Below are 19,720 nucleotides of genomic sequence, written 5' to 3'. Positions count from 1 at the left end.
CTCGAAAGGAAACATGTTGTGTAGGTACACAGGCCCGAGAATACTGATCTGTTTCACAATGTTGCCCGGACATTGTCTGGAAGGATACCCCTTATTACAACTGGTAGCAGTTGTGTCATCAACACGTAATAGTCATGAGACTTTAGGTTTGTGAACTTCTTCTCCTTCGTGCTTATTATTCGCTTGATATTCGTGGAGTATCCAGACGGTACTTTTATACTCTCCAAGCATTCAAACATACTTTCCTTCCCTGCCTTGCTAAGAGTGTAGCTGGCTGGACTCAAGTAATGGCTTCCTTTCTCCTTTGGTTCCGGGTGAAGGTCGCCGCGTTGTTCCATATGCTTCAGATCATTACGTGCTTCCAGTGTATCTTTTGACTTTCCGTATACACCTAGGAAGCCAAGAAGGTTAACGCAAAGGTTCTTAGTGAGGTGCATCACGTCGATTGCGTGGCGTACGTCTAAGAATTCCCAATAGGGTAACTCCCAAAATATAGAGTTCTTTTTCCACATCGCCGCGTGACCATCTTCGCTCTCTATAGGCTGGCTTCCAGGCCCCTTTTCGAACACTACTTTAAGATCTTTAACCATAGCAAACACTATTTTCCCGTTGCGATGTTTAGGCTTCGTACGGTGGTCAGCCTTATGTTCGAAGTGCATGCCTTTCTTCCATACCGGGTGGTTTGCTGCAAGGAATCGACGATGACCCATGTATACAACCTTCCTACAGTGCTTAAGATACGTACTTTCTGTTTCATCCATACAGTGAGTGCAAGCCTTGTACCCCTTGTTGGACTGTCCAGATAGGTTGCTAAGTGCAGGCCAATCGTTGATGGTTATGAACAGCAGCGCTTGTATGTTAAACTCCTCCTATTTGTCCTCGTCCCACACGGGGACACCTTCCTTCTTCCACAACAGCTTAATATCTTCGACCAGTGGTCTTAGGTACACATTGATGTCGTTACCAGGTTGCTTGGGGCCTTGAATAATAATCGGCATCATTATGTACTCAAACCAAACCGTATGTTTCGTGCGTCCTTTCCAAATTCTTTAAATTTTCTGTCTATGTTTCGCCACTGCGAACCATCGGCGGGGTGTCTCAGCATCCCGTCCTATTGACGCTCTTCAGCGTGCCATCGCATCATTCTAGCATTCCCCTTGTTCCTGAACAAATGCCTTATCCGTGGTATTATAGGGAAATACCACATCACCTTAGCAGGAATTCTCTTCTTTGTTAGCTGCCCGTCAACTTCTCCTGGATCGTCTCGTCTAATCTTGTATCGTAGTGCTTTGCAAACAGGGCATGCTTCTAGGTTCTCATACTCCTCACCGCGATATAGGATACAATCATTCGGACATGCGTGAATCTTTTGAACTTCCAGTCCTAGCAGGCAGACTATCTTCTTAGCCTCGTACGTTGTCTCGGGCAATTTGTTTCCCTCCGGAAGAATGTTCTTGACGAGTTTCAATAAATCGCCAAATGCCTTGTCACTAACCCCATTTTTTGCCTTCCATTGCAAGAACTCCAGAGTGGTATCCAACTTTTTGTGCCCCTGCTCGCAACCTGGGTACAACGAAGTTCTGTGGTCCTCTAACATCTTGTCCAATTTATGGGCTCCCTTTTCACTTTCGCAGTCCTCCTTGGTGTCCTGCAACATCTGACCAAGATCATCTGCAACGTCGTTACCATCAGCATCCCTTTCCTCCTCGCCCGTTTGATTTCCTTCAAATCCAACGTACTGAGCAAAGTCCGGAATATTGTCGTCTTCCACTTCATCTTCTTCCATTTCAACACCTTGCTCTCCGTGGGATGTCCAACAATTATAGCTTGGCATGAACCCCGACTCAAACAAGTGGAAATGAATAGTCCTGGATGCAGAATACTCCTTCTGATTCTTACACTTATTGCATGGACAACAAATAAAACCCCTTTGCCTGTTAGCTTCGGCCACTCTCAAAAAATAGTGCACGCCGTCAATAAACTCTTTGGACCGCCGGTCAGCGTACATCCATTGCCGATCCATCTACATGAGTAAAAAAAAATCGTACAAAAATAATTATTCTTACAATAATGACAGTCATACAATAATTATAAGATAATTATAAACTGTTTCAACAGTCATACAATAATGACATATCTTTATTCATACAAAAATCATAAAATATTACACCAAATAATTCTTATTTACTACTTCTAAAGTTTTAAACTAATTTTAATGTGTTTTACTTCTTTTAATTTTCATTTTAGTTTGTTTTCTAGTATTCAAGATTAACTTTCACTGTAGTTTTCCTTCTCAACTATTTTATAAAACCTTCTTTAGCAAATCAACTAAATTTCTATATATTCTTTCTTCCCCACACAAATTTTCTCCCTCATCAACTTACAACTAAATTTTGGAGACAAAAAAGTGTGCAAAACATAGCTGCAAATGCAATATGACAAACAAAAACATTGGAGGATGAAGTTGCAAACCTTTTAGGCACCTCCGATTTGTATGTAATCACCAAAAGAAATTCACTAGAAATTTTGGCATGACCTCCCCTCTTTTTTGAAGAAATTTTGAAGTTTGCTCGGGCAGCTGGAGGAGGAAGAAGACATATATACAGGGGTGGGACTTTAGTCCCGGTTGGTGTTACCAAATACCAACCGGGACTAAAGATCAAATATGCCCGTTACCCTTTTTAACCGGGACTAAATATCATCTTTAGCCCCGGTTTTTATTGCATCCGGGACTATTGTGGAATTCAGCCGACCGACGAAAAGATGGTTTCTCCACCAGTGAATCTATTATATATTAAAAGTCCATCAAACTTCCTATAAACTACACAGTCATGTAACGCTATAATAACTTAAACAAAATCTTAGAAATTCTGAAAAAAAATATCTCGCCTTTGATTTTCACTAAAATTAGTGAGGCATTCCGTGCGTGCACATAGGCGACGCAGCCAAAGGTCTTGAAGTAGTGCACAACATGTGTTCAACCGTGCCATGCCTCGTAGGGTGTCTTGTCACGAACACTTTTTGTTAGCGATCGGTTGAGGATGAACACGGCCGCCATCACCACCTTGCCCCAAAACTCCCATGGCATGCTTTTGGCTTTTATCATACACCTTGCCAAGGCCACAGCCGTTTGGTTCTGGTGCTCGATGATGCTGTTTTGTTGGGGACAATATGGCGCCGTCAGTTGTCACGCGACTCCATCATTCGCACGGAGGGAGTCGAAGTTGAGGTGCTCGAACCTGGCATGCCAAATCCAGGCATCTTAGGATCTCTTAGCCATGAGAGACACTGGCTGCGTGGGCATGACGTAGAGCACATATAGGCGCCCCGCTCCCCGGCGCACTCGGCACATCAAGCGTCACTGAGGGTTGCGCAGGGTGAGGACTGAGGACCGCATCCTTGATCACCATCTTGCAACATACCTTATCGAGTTCGGACAATGATTTTCTACACCTAGATGCCATGCAGTTCAGACAATGACTCAAATGGTTATAGAAAAAAATTTGAAAAATTTAGTAACATCGATTGTGATAATATAAGTCTATACACAAACATGCAAGACAAAATTTGAAGTGAATAGTATCCGTAGAGCGCAAATAAAATTTGTCATTTTTGTTTCTTCATGTGTACATCTAATTTAGACTTGCATGTTTGTATAGTGTCTTATATTATCATAGTATATATTTTTTTTGACCCAATATTATCATAATATATCTTATCAAATTTTATGAATTTTTCATATAACTGTTTGAACTACATGCATACACCTAGGTGCCATGGCACCTAAGGTGTAGAAAATACTTTTCCTATCGAGCTCACCATGTTGCTGTGAAGTTTGGGGATGTAGTAGACACTGGTAAGGTGCAAGCGAAGAGCAGTGTGTCGTGCCCTTCATTGCGCACGCGCGAGGAGCCGCTGAAATTGACCGTGCTGTGCACGGAGGTGTCGAGCTTGGAGAAGGCGTCTGTCACATCCTGATTTTCGTTTCAGGATTTATAAATTATTTAATAAATTAATAATAGAATTTATATTAAATGTTCATTAATTTACAAGTGAAGTTAAATGTGGGAAATAAAATTTCCTAAATATAAAGCATGGATGGATTTAATTTTTATTAAATTCTCCATGGTTAATTATACTCTCTGGAATTTTCTCGGATTTTTCGGAGCTCAATTCCTAATTTTAATCTTACAAAGAGCATTTCAGTAATTACCCACATATTAAATTAATCATTAAATGGTCTAATTGTAATTTTGTTAAGTACTTTGAGTGTCCAAGTATTTTCAGGATTTTTCTTGAAATTATTTGAGCATTGGAAGTATTTTTAACAATTCAAAGATCATTTCATTGATTAATTTAATTGGAAAAGTAATAAAAATCCTCTTCCTAGTCTTGGGCCCTTTCCAGCCCATCTCCCTCTTTTGTGTGCACGGCCGTGCAGCCCAAGTCAGCCCAGCCGAGCTCCCCCCCTTCTCTTTCTTTCTGTGCTTTGTTTTCAGCCAGCCCAAGACAAAAAGTCTAATTTGCCTCCCTCGACACTGTTTATCTTCTACCTCAAGCAGCCGAACTGAGACCGATTTGGCTCGGTTTTTTCTCCTCCAAATCTGACCTTTCCCCTTGTGTTTTTCTAAAATTAGTTGAGGGGAAATATTCCTCTTATCCTCCTCTATCTTTACCCCCAAAAATCGGAGCAAATCGTTGAGTATCTTATCCGAATCAAACTCGTTTTCGAGTTTATCTCCAAAACCGAGTTTTTGATTTCCCGGATCGATTTCTTGCGGGAGGAGTCCGATCTCTTCAATCCAAGGCTATAAATAGGACCCCCTAGTCCTCCTCTTTCGTTTGCCCCCTCTCCCGTGGTCTCCCGTGCCTCGTAGCGCCGCCGCCACGTGCTCCACCCCGCCGTCGTCGCCGGCCGAGCTCCATCCGCGTCGTGCCGTCGCCTCCGTCGTCGCCGCCGGTCGCCGTCACCGCCGTAAGGTGCGCGGGAGGGTGGAGAAGCCCGGCCGCTCTCTCCCCGCTGTCGCCGGTCACCGGAGCCCCGTCGCCGCCGTCGACCGAAGCCGTGCCGCCGCTAGACCTCGTCGCCGGCCGTCGTCGTTCGTCGTTTGGTTCGAGGGTGAGTACCGTTGGGTTCGTCTCGTCGTCCTCTACGTGTACATGTCCTCCAAAGTCGCAGCCGACCATCCAATCTCCGGCGAGGTCGCCATCTTGGTCCGGCCATTGATGAGGTCATCATGATGTCATCATCGTTTTTCTTTTTCCTGTTTTTCTAATAGATTAAATCTTCGGAAATTCATAACTAAATCATCGTAACTCGGTTTTGAGTGGTTCAAGTTGCTAAATTCATCTAAAATCATGATCTACATGTTTGTTTACTTTATATGTACTGTTTATTTGGTTTTTATTAGTCTTTTTCTTCGTTTTGCGTGTTAGCTTGTCGTTTCCGTCGTTGCGAAGGTTCGTGAGTGCGTCAGGAGTGTTCAGAAGATTAATTGAAGACCGATTATTGCAAGGCAAGTCACACAGATCCTAAACACAATCCTTTGAGCATGTTGATCCTATATTTAAATTCTCTATTTATTTCAACTGTGCATTTATTTTCGAATGTCACCGGGTGGTGTGAACTTATTCCTTTGTTATGGCCAATTTGCATCGATTACTTTATTCCTTGATACCTTAGGTTATTATAACTTGACTAGTTGGGCTTTATATATTGGTTCAGCTAGATATTAGTTATGATTGCTTAGCCATGCTTAGAAACATTAGCACACTATTGGGATAACTTATGACTCACTATTATTTAAGGATGGCTTAATGATAGTTCACGATGGTTAATCGTGATTGGTTAATTAATTACTTGCCAACTAAAACTTGATAATGGTGGGTTGTGAGCACATGGTTTTGAGAGTCGTGCTCATGGCAATTAAGGACCGGTTCGCGAGCTACTGTTGTGAAACATTTATCGTGCCAACCACAAGCCAGCGTGGGCAACGGCTTTATCTTTTGTGTAGCGTGATTCATTATAGTGCGCCAGACTGAGAAGTGGCGAGAAGTCCACGGGGGTCACTGGGGAGTCCATGCCTTGTTTATAAGGGGGTGATTATGATCCAGGAAAGGTGCGCTGTAATGGGTTATGTTGTGCAAGGGGTATTGTCACAACTCCTTTCCGAGATACCGTGGTGGTATTGAGGCACATGGTGACATGATGTGGGGTTGTGTCTTGTGGGTACAGTGGTACACCTCTGGCCAGAGTAAAACTATTCGAATAGCCGTGCCCGCGGTTATGGGCGGGTTGAGCAATGTTTTTCGTGATTAGTCTCACACCTCTCACAATAATTATGGATGTTATACCTGGTAATAATTTGCTTAGCTCCTGGTTTGGATTTAGATCTGTACAGCCGGGTATGGTTGTTCAGGATGGTTGGGCCTGTGCAGCATGGGTGTGCTGTTCAGTGTTGATTAAAATTTTTAATTAATTACTCTACTGTTTTACTACTCTTAACTATTTGCTAAATGCTGCTTTCGCAAATGAGCCTATATTATGCCATCCTTTGGTATCCTTGTGCACTTGCATATTTGCTGTGTGGCTTGTTGAGTATGTCATATGCTCATTCTTGCAATAATCATCAAACCTCAGTTGAAGATAAAGGATCCAGAAGGAGAAGACGTTTGGCTTATACCCAAGTTGAGCTGCCTGTGGGAGTGGAGCTGAAGCCGTCGCTAGACCGTTAATTCCGCTGCTGTTTTCTTTTCTTTTGTAAGTATGTAACGTCATTATTAAGATGGATTTGTATATTAAATTGTCAGTTTGTGTACCTCGGCTGATTCCTGGACGAGGATTTTATGCACAAATTAGTTCGGAAATTACTAGTGAATTTCCGGGCGTGACAGCGTCCCGTGCACCGGTCATGTGGATGGAGGCGTTGTTAACGACCAAATTTGGTAATCCAAGGATCGGAGATGAAGAAGAAACCGAGATGGAAATCGTCCCAGAAACAGAGTGAGGATCGGCTGAAGTCCGAATCGGCTACGACTAAGATCGGCAGAGTTCGAGTCGGACGAGGTTAGCCGATTGAGCCGAATCCGGCAATATGACACAACATATATTGTCGGTTTAGGTTGATGTGCTTCATGATGATTGCCACGCATGGATAGACCTGAGAAGGCAATTGTATCTATTAATTAGGATATTTTATGTAATTTCCTTAGAGATATGTTTGGGCAAAAGTCTGCCGCAAAGACTTATGATATTTTAGAGTTTGTTAGAGATAAGAGTCGTATCTGATATGGACATATTTTGTAATTCTCGGGTATAAATAGACCCCGAGCCCCATGTGATAAAACTAACACACGTTCAATACAATCTCGGCGCATCGCTACCCTTTTACTTTCGTTTTGTTTCGATGAGTTCTTGCATTCGGGTTGAGCTGCATCGGTTTCGATCTTCAACAAGAGGTAAAACTTGTTATGGCGGCTTGCGTTCTCGGGATTAGTGCTTCCATCTTTATGATACTCTAATCTTGTTTATGTAATTCATCGAGTTATCATATATCTTATATAATCTTTGGCAATATCGCCATCTAACCTACAATCGGCCAACATCTGTCGGTAGAAGGCAGCCGATTAGGTTAAATATCAATGTTGGCTTAGATTATATATGATATCCACCACTCTATGAAACTTCCAATGGCTTGATTGTCTAGATATTGTCCTTTTTATATTTATAGCTGCATCAGTTGAGTTTGATCTTATGAGTCATAATTAGAATCTCAATCTCTAGCCTGCTTCTTGGTTGCCGATTAGGGTAGTATCGGGGTTTAAGTCGATCTTACTTGATTTAACTATCTTTTTCTTATATGCTTTATTGACATGTTAAATCCGCCCTTTATATTAAGATCTTGTTGCATTTGAATTCGTTTGGTATATTTTACTTGCTGTGATATCTCAATATAGAGTAGTATCAGAGTATTAGCCGATACATGCTAGATCTATCTGATCGGCTATGCTATGAACATATATAATCTCGTTATTAATATATATTTCGATCTAAGTGATTTATACTGTCTCGGCATGGCGACTGATCTAACCTAATCACTTGATTTAAGTATATATCGATACAGGGATTATATATTGTTAATATCTACAGCCGATCGAGTAGATTTAGTTCTTTCTTACTTATTAATGATTGCCGATCGATGCATATATGACATCGGCTCAAAGATAAATGATATGTCATCGGCATCTTGCCGATCGGCTATCGTTTATGGATTTAACTGCGGTTTCTTTGTCTTTGTTTCTTATTGATTGCAGGATCAAATCAACTGGCACGCTAGCATACCCGAAGGTGAATTTTGGACCTGCACTGGAGTTAAGCCTTTATCTTGCCAGACATATTCAGCAATAGCCCCAGCAAGCTATCACACACATTCTTCTCTATGTGTATCAAATCAATGCAATGACGGACCTCAAGATCTTTCTAGTAAGGTAGCTGCCAAAATATGTATTTCTTTTCTTCCACATCCTCTTCTTATCCTCCTTGCTACGTTTTCTTTTCTTCCCAAACTCATTAGTAATGTCCTTCACCATGTTGTGTACTTGATCTCCGGACAAATCCTCAGGGGCAGACCCAAGTTCTTTCTTACCATTGAAAATTTTCTTCTTTCTTCTAAAGGCGTGCCATAGGGGGAGCCATCTCCTATGACTCATGTAAACCATCTTTCTTGATTTCTTCAGCCACCTACTACGTGTATATTCCATATAGTCAGAGCATGCCTTCTTTCCTTTCACGGTTTGTACAGAAAGATTACCCAGTGCGGGATAATCATTAATGGTGCAGAACAATAGAACTTGTAGCGTGAAGTTCTCCTGACCATATGCATCCCAAGTTTCCACACCCTCTTTCCACAGAATCTCAAGGTCATCGATAACAGGCTCCAAGAACACATCGATATCATTGGCGGGTTGTCTCGGACCTTGGATTAACAAGCACAACATAATATATTTCCTTTTGAAGCACAACCATGGCGGGAGGTTATAGTTCGCAATAAGAACTGGCCAAGTGCTGTGAGAATTGCTCATGTCCCCGAAAGGATTCATGCCATCCGTACACAAATATATCCTCATGTTTCTGGGGTCGGCCGCAAACTCTTTGTGCTTTTGATCGATATTCCTCCATTGAATCGAATCCACAAGGTGTCTTAGCAAACCGTCATTCCTTCTCTCTGTGGCATGCCAGCGTACTAACTCTGCTTCGTTGGGGTTGGCAAATATTCTCTTGAAACGATCAACGATTGGTAGATACCACACAACCTTCGCCGGACCACTCCGCTTTGACTTCTTTCCCTCCCCCGCGCTCTTCTTTCGCTTGTATCGAGAAGCCTTGTAGACAGGACAAGCATCTAAGTCCGTGTATTGCTTGTGGTATAATATGCAGTCGTTTGGACATGCGTGAATTCTCCGGACCTCTAACCCTAGGAGACACAGGACCTGTTTTGCTTCTTATGTCGTCTCAGGCAATGTGTTCTCCTCAGGAAGCATGTCCTTTAGTATTTCCAAAAGTTCTGTAAAACTCTTGTCTGTCCATCCTTCAACTTCATTAGGTCTAATGTTGCTGACAATTTGGTGTGTTTTGGCTTGCATCCGGCGTATAGAGGAGTCTCCGAGTCACTGACCAACCTGGTGAACTTCATGGAATCTCTCTCGTTCATAGCTGGGTTATCAACGTCACGTAACATGTCTTGCAGCAAATCAGGGTCCACATCAACCATTTCACCACCCAATGGAGATGGGACAAACATGTCATGCTCTTCTTCATCTACTTATTCATGATTGTCTGCACCACTTCCGTATGCAGCTGCACCATCAGTACCCGGATCTTACTCTCCATGCTTCACCCAAGATGTGTAACTCTCTATGAATCCCCGGCGTATCAAGTGAGCGTGTACTTTCCCTTTGTCTTCCCACAAAGTCTCATTCTTGCAATCCCTACATGCATAACACATGTACTTGTCGTTTCTTCTTCTTCTATCCTCCTCTGCGGCATTCATAAAACTTAATACACCATCTCTATACTCCTTATACTGACGCCTCAAGGCAGTCGTATACATCCAACTTCGATCCATTGCTGAAAAATGAACAAAATATTACTTAACATCTAATAACATAAGTACTACTAAATTAATAGGAAATGATTAGTACCCTGTTACATACTTTTATAATTTCCCTGTTCTTGTTTGGAAAAAAATTACAAAAATTCGCCCCCTTTAACCTCCCACCAAAATAGTGAACAGTGGGATAATTACAGACAACAGACTGCTGGAGTATATATACTATGCAAAATATATCTCAATCGGGCCAAAAAAAATGACATCTCTAACGGGCGCACACTAATCTCTAACGGGCATAAATAGAAGTCCGACACCGATAAGAGTCATTGGTGACGGGCCTAAAGGCCATCTCAATCAGGCCTTTTTTTTGTGCCCGTCACCGATGACACTCATCGCTGACGGGCCTAGTAGTTGGGTCCGATTGAGATAATCAATCGGGCCTAACTGTGCGCCCGTCACTGATGAGTGTCATCGGTAACGGGCTATAGGTATATGCACCCCGACGAGTACATCTACAACGGTATTAATTTAGGCCCGATTGAGATGACTTTGTTTTGACAGTCCACGTTGCCCAGACATGTGATGGGCCGTCACACATGAGATGATTTGTACTAGTGTCAAGACCATACCAATCTGATCAGTACTTTTCCCCAAAAAAAAATCTCAGTACTTTTGCATTTTGGTCACTGCGTGTCTCAAATAAACGCCGGTAAATTTCCTGGTTTTTACCATTCACAATCAACGCAATGCTGAAAGAGGTTACTGAATTTGCAATGATGAGTATCAGGAGTCTCCGTTCTGAAGTACAGGCGGTGGGTATTGTCACGGCTCGAATTGCAACCAGTGCAAAAAGCAAACAAGCATTAAGGAATGAATGAAATAGTAATGCAAAAAGCAGACATAAATATAGCCCATTAATTTTTATGTCATATATATATTTTTTTTGCGGGGGAAAGGGAAATTCATTAAGCAACTGAAAGATCCTCACACACAAGATGTGCAATGAGGTTACAACTATTGTCCCGCCAGAATTCAGAGCAAGCCACACTCGGACCCCTATTAGCTAGAAAGTGACTAACGGTATTTTGGCAACGCAACACTTTCTTAATTTGCACTTCCCTATTCCCTGAGATCAGCACACCTATATCCCGAAACAGGTGTGCTAACTCCGATCTCACGCTGCTTGCAGACTGAACAAGGTTCATAGCTTCTAGACAATCTGTCTCGATGCAGATCGGCAACAATGTCCATTGAAGCGCCAGAATGATTCCTTCCTTAAGCGCAAGGAGCTCTGCCTCCAGGGCACAGTTACATCGATCAATGAAGCCACACGCCGAGAAAATGACTGAACCAGTACTGTTCCTCAGGATTACACCGATGCCACCTTGATTCAGAGACGCATCCAAGGAGCCATCAATGTTTAATTTCATCCAACCCAGCAGCGGTTTGGTCCAGGGAGCAGATTCCTGCACTTTGACAGGTTTAACCATGCCAGTAGATTGCGGGGGGAACGGCGCTACATGCTTCCCTTTTAACAGGCTTCCAACTGGATGTTGCGATAAATCAAGCAGCGATTGGACATAACTCAGCAAAAACCTCTTTGAAACGGTAGCTGGAGGAGGTTCTTATTAGGAATGTATAGCCATATATGTATAGGATTCTTTTGTATCCTTAGTTTCCTTGTATACTCCTCTAATTGAGGATCCTGTATATTGGAAAGGCTATAATACATGGTCACCCCCCCTCATTGGGGAGTGTGGTGTTCCCTCCTATTCTCTCTCTACATGGTATCAGATTTCAGGTTCTCCTCCTTCCTTCCGCACCTCTGATCTCCCCTCTGTGTTGCGCCTTGCGCCGGCGACGTCCCCTGCTGGTCGCCGTCTTCCTCGTCGCCATGTCGACGTCTTCTGCCACCTCTGCTGTGACCGACAACTCCACGGCATCGGCCTCCACCAACTCCGTCGCGACCGTCTTCGTCAACCCGTACGCGACCATCTCCGTCAAGACTCATGTCCTGATCTCCCTTGAGCTTCGCAACCCCAACTTCAACAAGTGGAAGACCTTCTTTCGCTCGATGTGCGGCAAGTTCGGCCTCCTCGACCACCTCGACTCCGCACCTCCTGCAGCCCCTGACGCCTCATGGTAGCAAGCCGACTTCTGCATCCGCAGCTGGCTGTTCGGCTCGGTCGCCGACGACGTCCTCGACCTCGCCATGGAACCGGATCAGACGGCTTGCGCCCTCTGGCTCGCCATCGCCGACCTCTTTCAAGCGAACAAGGAACCACGTGCAATATTTCTTCATCATGAGTTCCACTCCATGATCCAAGGCGATCTCTCCATCACTGCCTACTGCCAGCGCATGAAGACGGCAGTCGATGCCCTTCGCGACGTCGGGCACCCCGTCACGGAGTCGCAGCTGGTTCTCAACCTTCTGCGCGGTGTCAACTCCAACTTCACCAGTATGGCGGACAACATCGCAAGTGCTCCTGTCCTCCCGTCTTTCGCCTCTGCGCGGAACACCCTTGTTCTCAAGGAACTCCGTCTGGCCAACGACGCCAAAGTTCAGACGGAGACCGCCCTCGTCGCGGCAAGCAGCGCTGCTACCTCTTGCCCCTCGGGCTCCTGCTCCTCCACTGGTGGTGGCGGCAAGGGTGGAAACAAGAAGAAGAATGGCGGCCGCAACTACAACCGCAATGGCGGCGGTAACAACAGCGGCAATAACAGTGGCAGCGGCGGTGGAAGTCGTCAAGGCGGCGGCAGCAGCACCTTCTCCTTTGCTGTCCCGCGCCCCCCAACTGGACCATGGGTCTGTGTCTCCCCATGGGCCGGCCAGCAGCAGCAGCAGCAGTAGTGGAGCGCCCCCGGCATCCTCGGGCCTTTTCCTCAAGCCCACACCGCCTTTGCCAGCCCGTACTCGTCGCCGGCCACCTCTGCAGCGCAACCGGCCTGGGATCAGGCTGGACTGGTGGCTGCCCTCAACCAGATGACGGTCCACAGCCCCAATTCTTGGGTCCTCGACACCGGCGCGACCTCGCACATGTCATCCACCGATGGTATACTCGTTACCCGCTTACCCAATTCTCACACCTATATTACTGTCGGCAATGGTCACACTATTCCGGTTATATGTCGTGGCTCTTCCTTTCTACCTATAGGCACCACCAAATTTGATCTCAAACACATCCTTGTTGCTCCTTCCTTGGTTCACAATCTTCTTTCCGTTCACCAATTCACTCGTGACAACCATTGTTCTATTGAATTTGATGAGTTTGGTTTTTCTGTCAAGGACCTCCGGACCCGGCGCGTGATTCTTCGCTGCAATAGTCACGGTGATCTCTACACCCTACCAGCAGCCGCACCACCTATCGCCGCCCACTGCTTCCACGCCACCTCCACCACCATTTGGCATCGCCGCCTTGGCCATCCCGGATCTGCAGCCATCCTCGCCCTACAGCGCCTCTCCGCCATACCCTCGTCAAAGCCAGATAGTTCCCTTTGTCATGCATGTCAATTAGGCAAACATACCCGTCTTCCCTTTACTAGATCAAGCTCCAGTACTTCCTCTCCTTTTGAATTAGTTCATTGCGATGTATGGACATCTCCTGTTTTGAGTACCTCTGGCTACAAATTTTATTTGGTTATTCTCGATGACTTCAGTCATTTTTGTTGGACATTCCCTCTTCGTCATAAGTCTGATGTTCACCAGCACATTGTGGATTTTGTTGCATATATACACACCCAGTTTGGTCGCCATTTGAAATGCATACAGGCTGACAATGGCGCTGAGTTCGTCAACCGCAGCACCACCTCCTTCCTTGCTAGCCGCGGCTGCCTGCTCCACCTTTCCTGCCCATACACATCCCCGCAAAATGGCAAAGCCGAGCATGTGCTTCGCACCATTAACAACTCAGTCCGCACCCTTCTCCTGCAAGCCTCCATGCCTCCTGCCTATTGGGCCGAAGGTTTAGCCACAGCCACATATCTCCTAAACCGACGTCCTTCCTCATCCGTACAGAACTCCATCCCATTCCAGCTCCTCCACAATAAAATCCTGGACTACTCCCTATTGCGTGTGTTTGGATGCCTTTGCTACCCTAACCTTAGTGCCACCGCCAGCCACAAACTCGCCCCTCGCTCTGCTGCGTGCGTTTTCTTAGGCTATCCCACCTCACACAAAGGTTACCGCTGCTTCGACCTCTCCACTCGCCGCATCATCATTTCTCGCCATGTCGTCTTCGATGAGACTTGTTTTCCGTTTGCTCGTCACCCAGTAGATGTCTCTTCGCTTGATTTTCTGCTACAGGAAGTGACTACTCCCACCGTGGTCGCTCCACCCGTCACGGGTGTCGAGCAACCGTGGCCCTCCCTGCCCCGCGCCACGGATGACCTGGTGCGGTCGTCTTTGGTGGCTGCTCCCTCGGCTGAGGTTGAGCAGCCGCTTCTTCCCTACACGGCGGTGGTCCCGGCTGCTGGGTTGGCTCGGCCGGCCCCTGGGGGCCCAGTGCCCACGACCCGGACGGCTGCCGGGCCTCTTCTTCCGACTACGGCACGGCTGGTCGAGCCCTTCCCGCACGTCTACCGGCGACGATAGGCCACGCCACCACCGCGCCTCGACGCTGCACCGGCACCTCCCCAGTCGTGCCGCCCCCGCCAAGCCGCATGGTCACGCAGTCCCAGACCGGCTCTCTTAGGCCTGTCGACCGCCTCATCCTAGCGGCTTCCCACTCCGCTATCTCCCCGGTTCCGACCAACTACCGCAACGCGCTCGCCGATCCCAATTGGCGTGCTGCCATGGCGGATGAGTACAAGGCCTTGATCGACAACGGCACTTGGCGCCTGGTGCCCTGCCCCCCGGGTGCTAACATCGTCACGGGCAAGTGGATCTTCAAGCACAAGTTTCACTCCGACGGCTCTCTCGCTCGGTACAAGGCTCGTTGGGTGGTTCGCGGCTACTCCCAACAACACGGCATCGACTACGACGAGACCTTCAGCCCCGTCGTCAAGCCGTCCACGATCCGAGTCGTCCTCAGCATCGCGACCTCACGATCATGGCCCATCCACCAGCTCGATGTCAAGAACGCCTTCCTTCATGGCAAGTTGGACGAGACGGTGTACTGCCAGCAGCCCTCCGGCTTTGTCGACCCGGCCGCGCCCGACGCCGTTTGTCTTCTTCAGCATTCTCTCTATGGCTTAAAGCAGGCCCCTCGCGCATGGTACCAGCGGTTCGCCACCTACATCCGTCAGCTCGGATTTGTCGCCTCGACCTCCGACACGTCCCTCTTTGTCTACAAGGATCGAGACCGCATCGCCTACCTCCTGCTCTACGTCGACGACATCATCCTCACTGCCTCCTCCACGGATCTACTTCGCCTCATCACCACTCGGCTGCACTCCGAGTTTGCCATGACGGACCTCGGCGATTTGCACTTCTTCCTCGGCATCTCCATCTGGCGCTCCTCCAACGGCCTCTTCCTGTCCTAGCGATAGTACGCCGTTGATCTTCTTCAGCGAGCCGGCATGTCTGAATGCCACCCCACCGCCACCCCAGTTGACACTCGGGCCAAGCTCTCCGCCTCCGACGGCACTCCCGTCAAGGATCCGACCGAGTACAGGAGCCTTGCAGGAGCTCTACAGTACCTCACTCTCACTCGGCCGGAGCTCGCCTATGCTGTCCAGCAAGTCTGCCTCTTCATGCATGATCCACGGGAGCCCCACCTTGCCTTGGTCAAGCGCATTCTGCGCTACGTCAAAGGCTCTCTCTCCGCCGGACTCCACATCGGCACCGGGCCTGTCAAGTCTCTGACGGCTTACTCTGATGCTGACTGGGCCGGCTGTCCTGACTCCCGACGCTCCACCTCCGGCTACTGCTCTTCCTCGGCGACAATCTGATCTCTTGGTCTTCCAAGCGTCAGACGACTGTCTCCCGGTCTAGTGCGGAGGCTGAGTACCGCGCTGTTGCCCACGCCGTCGCCGAATGCTGCTGGCTTCGCCAACTTCTCCAGGAGCTTCATGCCCCCATCGCCTCTGCGACCGTTGTTTACTGTGACAACGTCAGCGCCGTCTACATGACGGCCAATCCGGTGCATCACCGTCGCACGAAGCACATCGAGATCGACATTCACTTCGTTCGGGAGAAGGTGGCTCTCGGACAGGTCCGTGTGCTCCATGTACCGTCATCCCATCAGTTCACCGATATCATGACCAAGGGGCTGCCTGTGCAGTTGTTCACTGATTTCAGGTCCAGTCTTTGCGTTCGTGATCCTCCCGTTGCGACTGCGGGCGGGTATTAGGAATGTATAGCCATATATGTATAGGATTCTTTTGTATCCTTAGTTTCCTTGTATACTCTTCTAATTGAGGATCCTGTATATTGGAAAGGCTATAATACATGGTCACCCCCCCTCATTGGGGAGTGTGGTGTTCCCTCCTATTCTCTCTCTACAGTTCTTTCTCATGGATGATTTCATTCCGGACAAACCAGACCCGCCAGAGAGTCATCAGGAAGAACATACGATTGTCCTCCGGCAGATGCATAAGCAAGTCTAGCACCCAGTTCGGTCATGTACATCGTCCGACAACAGCAGGGTCCAAATAAATGACATCTCGCATCAGTGACCAGAGTTGTCTAGCTTGAGGACAGCGATATAGCGCATGGATAGTATCTTCCTTCTCTATGCCACAGTCTGCAAACCTCAGAGGCCTCTAGATTCCTTTTCTTTTTATTCTCCATCGTAGGGAGGCAATTGGAGGCTGCCTTCCAAGCATGGATTTTAACTTTTTGCGGAACTTTACACTTCCATAGACAGTCCCACGTTTTGCTGAGAATTACTCCCGAGGAACTGGAGCTACTATCCGATTCTGCCAGGGATATTGCAAGATGATATGCACTGCGGACAGAAATCCGACCGAGTCTGTCAGGATGCCACGCAAGGAAATCCTCTTCCTGCCTAGCTGACAAGCGAATACCCAAAATGAGATCAGCATCAATGGGCAAGAAAACTTGGCTAATACGATCTGAATCCCAGGAGCCTTCTGGTGTAATTAAATCCGAAACCCATTTCAATCTGCAGCTGCCCTTCCTCGAAATTACCCGACGTGAATGGCCCATCGGAATTCAGGGATTACGCCATATACGGATTGAACGTCCATTGCCGACTCGCCAAATGATACCTTTCTTCAGGAGTTCTAGTCCATATTCTATTGAACGCCAACCCGGAGATGCACAGCCACTGAAGCATGTGTCAACCAGGGAGCCGTTAGGATAATTTTTTGCCTTGAGAACTCTTGCACACAGACTCCCAGGGTTATCTATCAAGCGCCACGCTTGCCTAGCAAGCAGCGCTTGATTGAACACTTTGAAATCTCTGAAACCTAACCCACCTCTTTGTTTCGGCTTCGTCAGGCAATCCCATGCCTTCCAGTTCGTTTTCCTTTTGCCTTTCTCTGCACCCCACCAAAAATTCCTTGACAGCCAATTGAGATCATCACACACCGAGTCTGGCAACTTGAACACACCCATTACATATACCGGAATGGCCTGAATCACAGATTTAAACATCATCTCCTTCCCTCCAGACGAAAGAAAATTCTCGCCCCAAAGCATTATTCGTTTCCAGATTCTTTCTTGTAAACTTAGAAATTTACCCTTGCACATCCTCCCATCGGGAGTAGGGAAACCAAGATACTTGTCTTCAAGCGATGCATTAACTAACTGCAGAGTATTGCTGATAGAGTTCTGAACCTCTACCGGGGTGGCAGTACTGAACAGCATGGAGGTGCGAAATAAGGTGCGAAATCCCAGGGGCTCTACGGCAGATATGAACCGGTGAAAGGGATTCTTCTCGCACTTTCTCGTCCATCAAACAGGATAGGCCATCAGCCACGAAGAGAAAGAGAAAGGGGGAGAGAGGGTCCCCTTGACGAAATCCTCTAGTTGGAGCAAATGTACTCAGCAGCGTTCCATTAAATGTAATTGCATATCTCACCGTGGTTACACAAGACATGATCCACTTAACCCAACGATGAGCGAAACCCAGTTTGTACATACCCTGCTCCAAGAACCTCCAATCCACCCGATCATATGCTTTCGAGAGGTCAAGCTTGTAAGCACAAGCAGCCTTGCCCGGATTCTTGTTCTTTTGAATAAAGTGAAAGTACTCGAAAGCGAGGAGGGCATTATCTGTAATCAACCTCCCCGGAACAAAAGCACTCTGATTTGGTGAAATAAGAACATCCAGAATTGGTCTGAGTCTGTTTACTAGGCATTTTGAACAATCTTTTACAACACATTGCACAGACTTATAGGACGAAACTCTTTCAACTCTAACGGCTGTTGGGTTTTCGGAATAAGCACAATAGCAGTATCATTAACACCCTCCGGCATCTCCCCTGAGGAGAAAAATTCCTTAACAGCTCGTATGACGTCAGCTTTGATAACTACTACTCCTACTAGGAAGTATATACATAAGACATCGACATATTGATTCTTTGAAATAGCATAACCAACCATACCCCATACCTAGAACGTACTTAGATAAAACCCAAGACAGACATACGAGTATATACTAGTAGAACAAGTCCTCGTCAAAATATTAGGGGGCGGCGCATGTAGAAACATGTTTCGGCCATCTGTCAAAATATTTTTCATGCTGGTGACAATCTTAATTAATATTTTTCATGCCTCACCACGTTCTCTGCTCCCACCTGCCATTGCAAAAAAACCCACATATTTTAGAAACCCCTTATTAAGGGAATTCGTTTTATTTTTTGTTCCACAAAAAATGTTTCACCCATTGTATTTACAATGTTTCACTATGTATAGATCTAATGGTGCAGTGAACTGAAATATTCCATTGCAACAAAAAAACCCACATATTTTGGAAACCCCCTATTAAGAGAATTCGTTTCATTTTTTGTTCCACCGAAAAATGTTTCACCTAGTGTACTTATAATGTTTTACTATGTATGGATTAAATGTTGCAGTGAACTGAAACAATCTTTAGCTATTTGCTGAAATATTGTTTTTATATAAGGTGAAACAACAGCCGATTTAAACGAGTGAAATATTTTCGATCTACTTAGTGAAACAATTCCGATATACCTGGTGGAACATCATGCAACATTTAAAAATAATTCAATAATAAGCTAATTTTTTTCATTGGAATATATCCATGTGTTGTCTTGTTTTGAAGATTTAATTGCAACGAATTTAATAGTGCAATCGGATCATGATTTGGATAAGTAATTTAAGAGAAAAATCAGTTTGAAATAGTTTTGCACGTAAATCGGACGCTAACATCATGCTGACGTGAGCGTCTGATTTTTCCTCTAAAGCATCGGACGTCCGACCCGTAGACTCATCCCAAGAAGTTAAGTTGAACAAATAATGACAAAAAAAAAAGAAGGATGAAACATAGCCTGGAAAAGAAGAAGGCAAAATTGGTTCACGCCCGCACGCCGCACCATTCGCGAGCTGCCGCGGCACTGAACGCGCCCAATGCAGCGAACCCGGCGGTCACGCGCCACGAAGGATTCCTTTTATATTTTATTTATTTTCAATATTTTCGGTCGACAATCTCAGCCGTCGGATATCGATCAGACAGCTAGCTTCC

The 19,720-nt window shown here is 46.2% G+C and overlaps 1 protein-coding gene and 1 long non-coding RNA gene across 2 annotated transcripts; both read left to right on the top strand.

Annotated features, from left to right (window-relative positions):
• The first annotated feature begins 4,512 nt into the window (after positions 1-4,512).
• On the top strand, positions 4,513-7,394 carry LOC136357169 (uncharacterized). Its single transcript, XR_010742334.1, has 3 exons — positions 4,513-5,119; positions 5,437-5,516; positions 6,641-7,394. It is a non-coding gene; the product is annotated as an uncharacterized lncRNA (long non-coding RNA).
• An 8,232-nt stretch (positions 7,395-15,626) lies between these two features.
• Positions 15,627-15,998, top strand: LOC107281620 (uncharacterized mitochondrial protein AtMg00810-like). The gene has a single exon (XM_015790497.1). It carries the CDS (start codon positions 15,627-15,629, stop codon positions 15,996-15,998), a length of 372 nt encoding a protein of 123 aa, XP_015645983.1.
• Positions 15,999-19,720: the final 3,722 nt, after the last annotated feature.

This window comes from Oryza sativa, chromosome 7 (genome assembly GCF_034140825.1).
Source record: "Oryza sativa Japonica Group chromosome 7, ASM3414082v1".
NCBI lineage: Eukaryota > Viridiplantae > Streptophyta > Magnoliopsida > Poales > Poaceae > Oryza > Oryza sativa.
The sequence above is the reverse complement of the archived record's forward strand: the minus strand, read 5'-3'. Positions and strand labels throughout refer to the sequence as shown.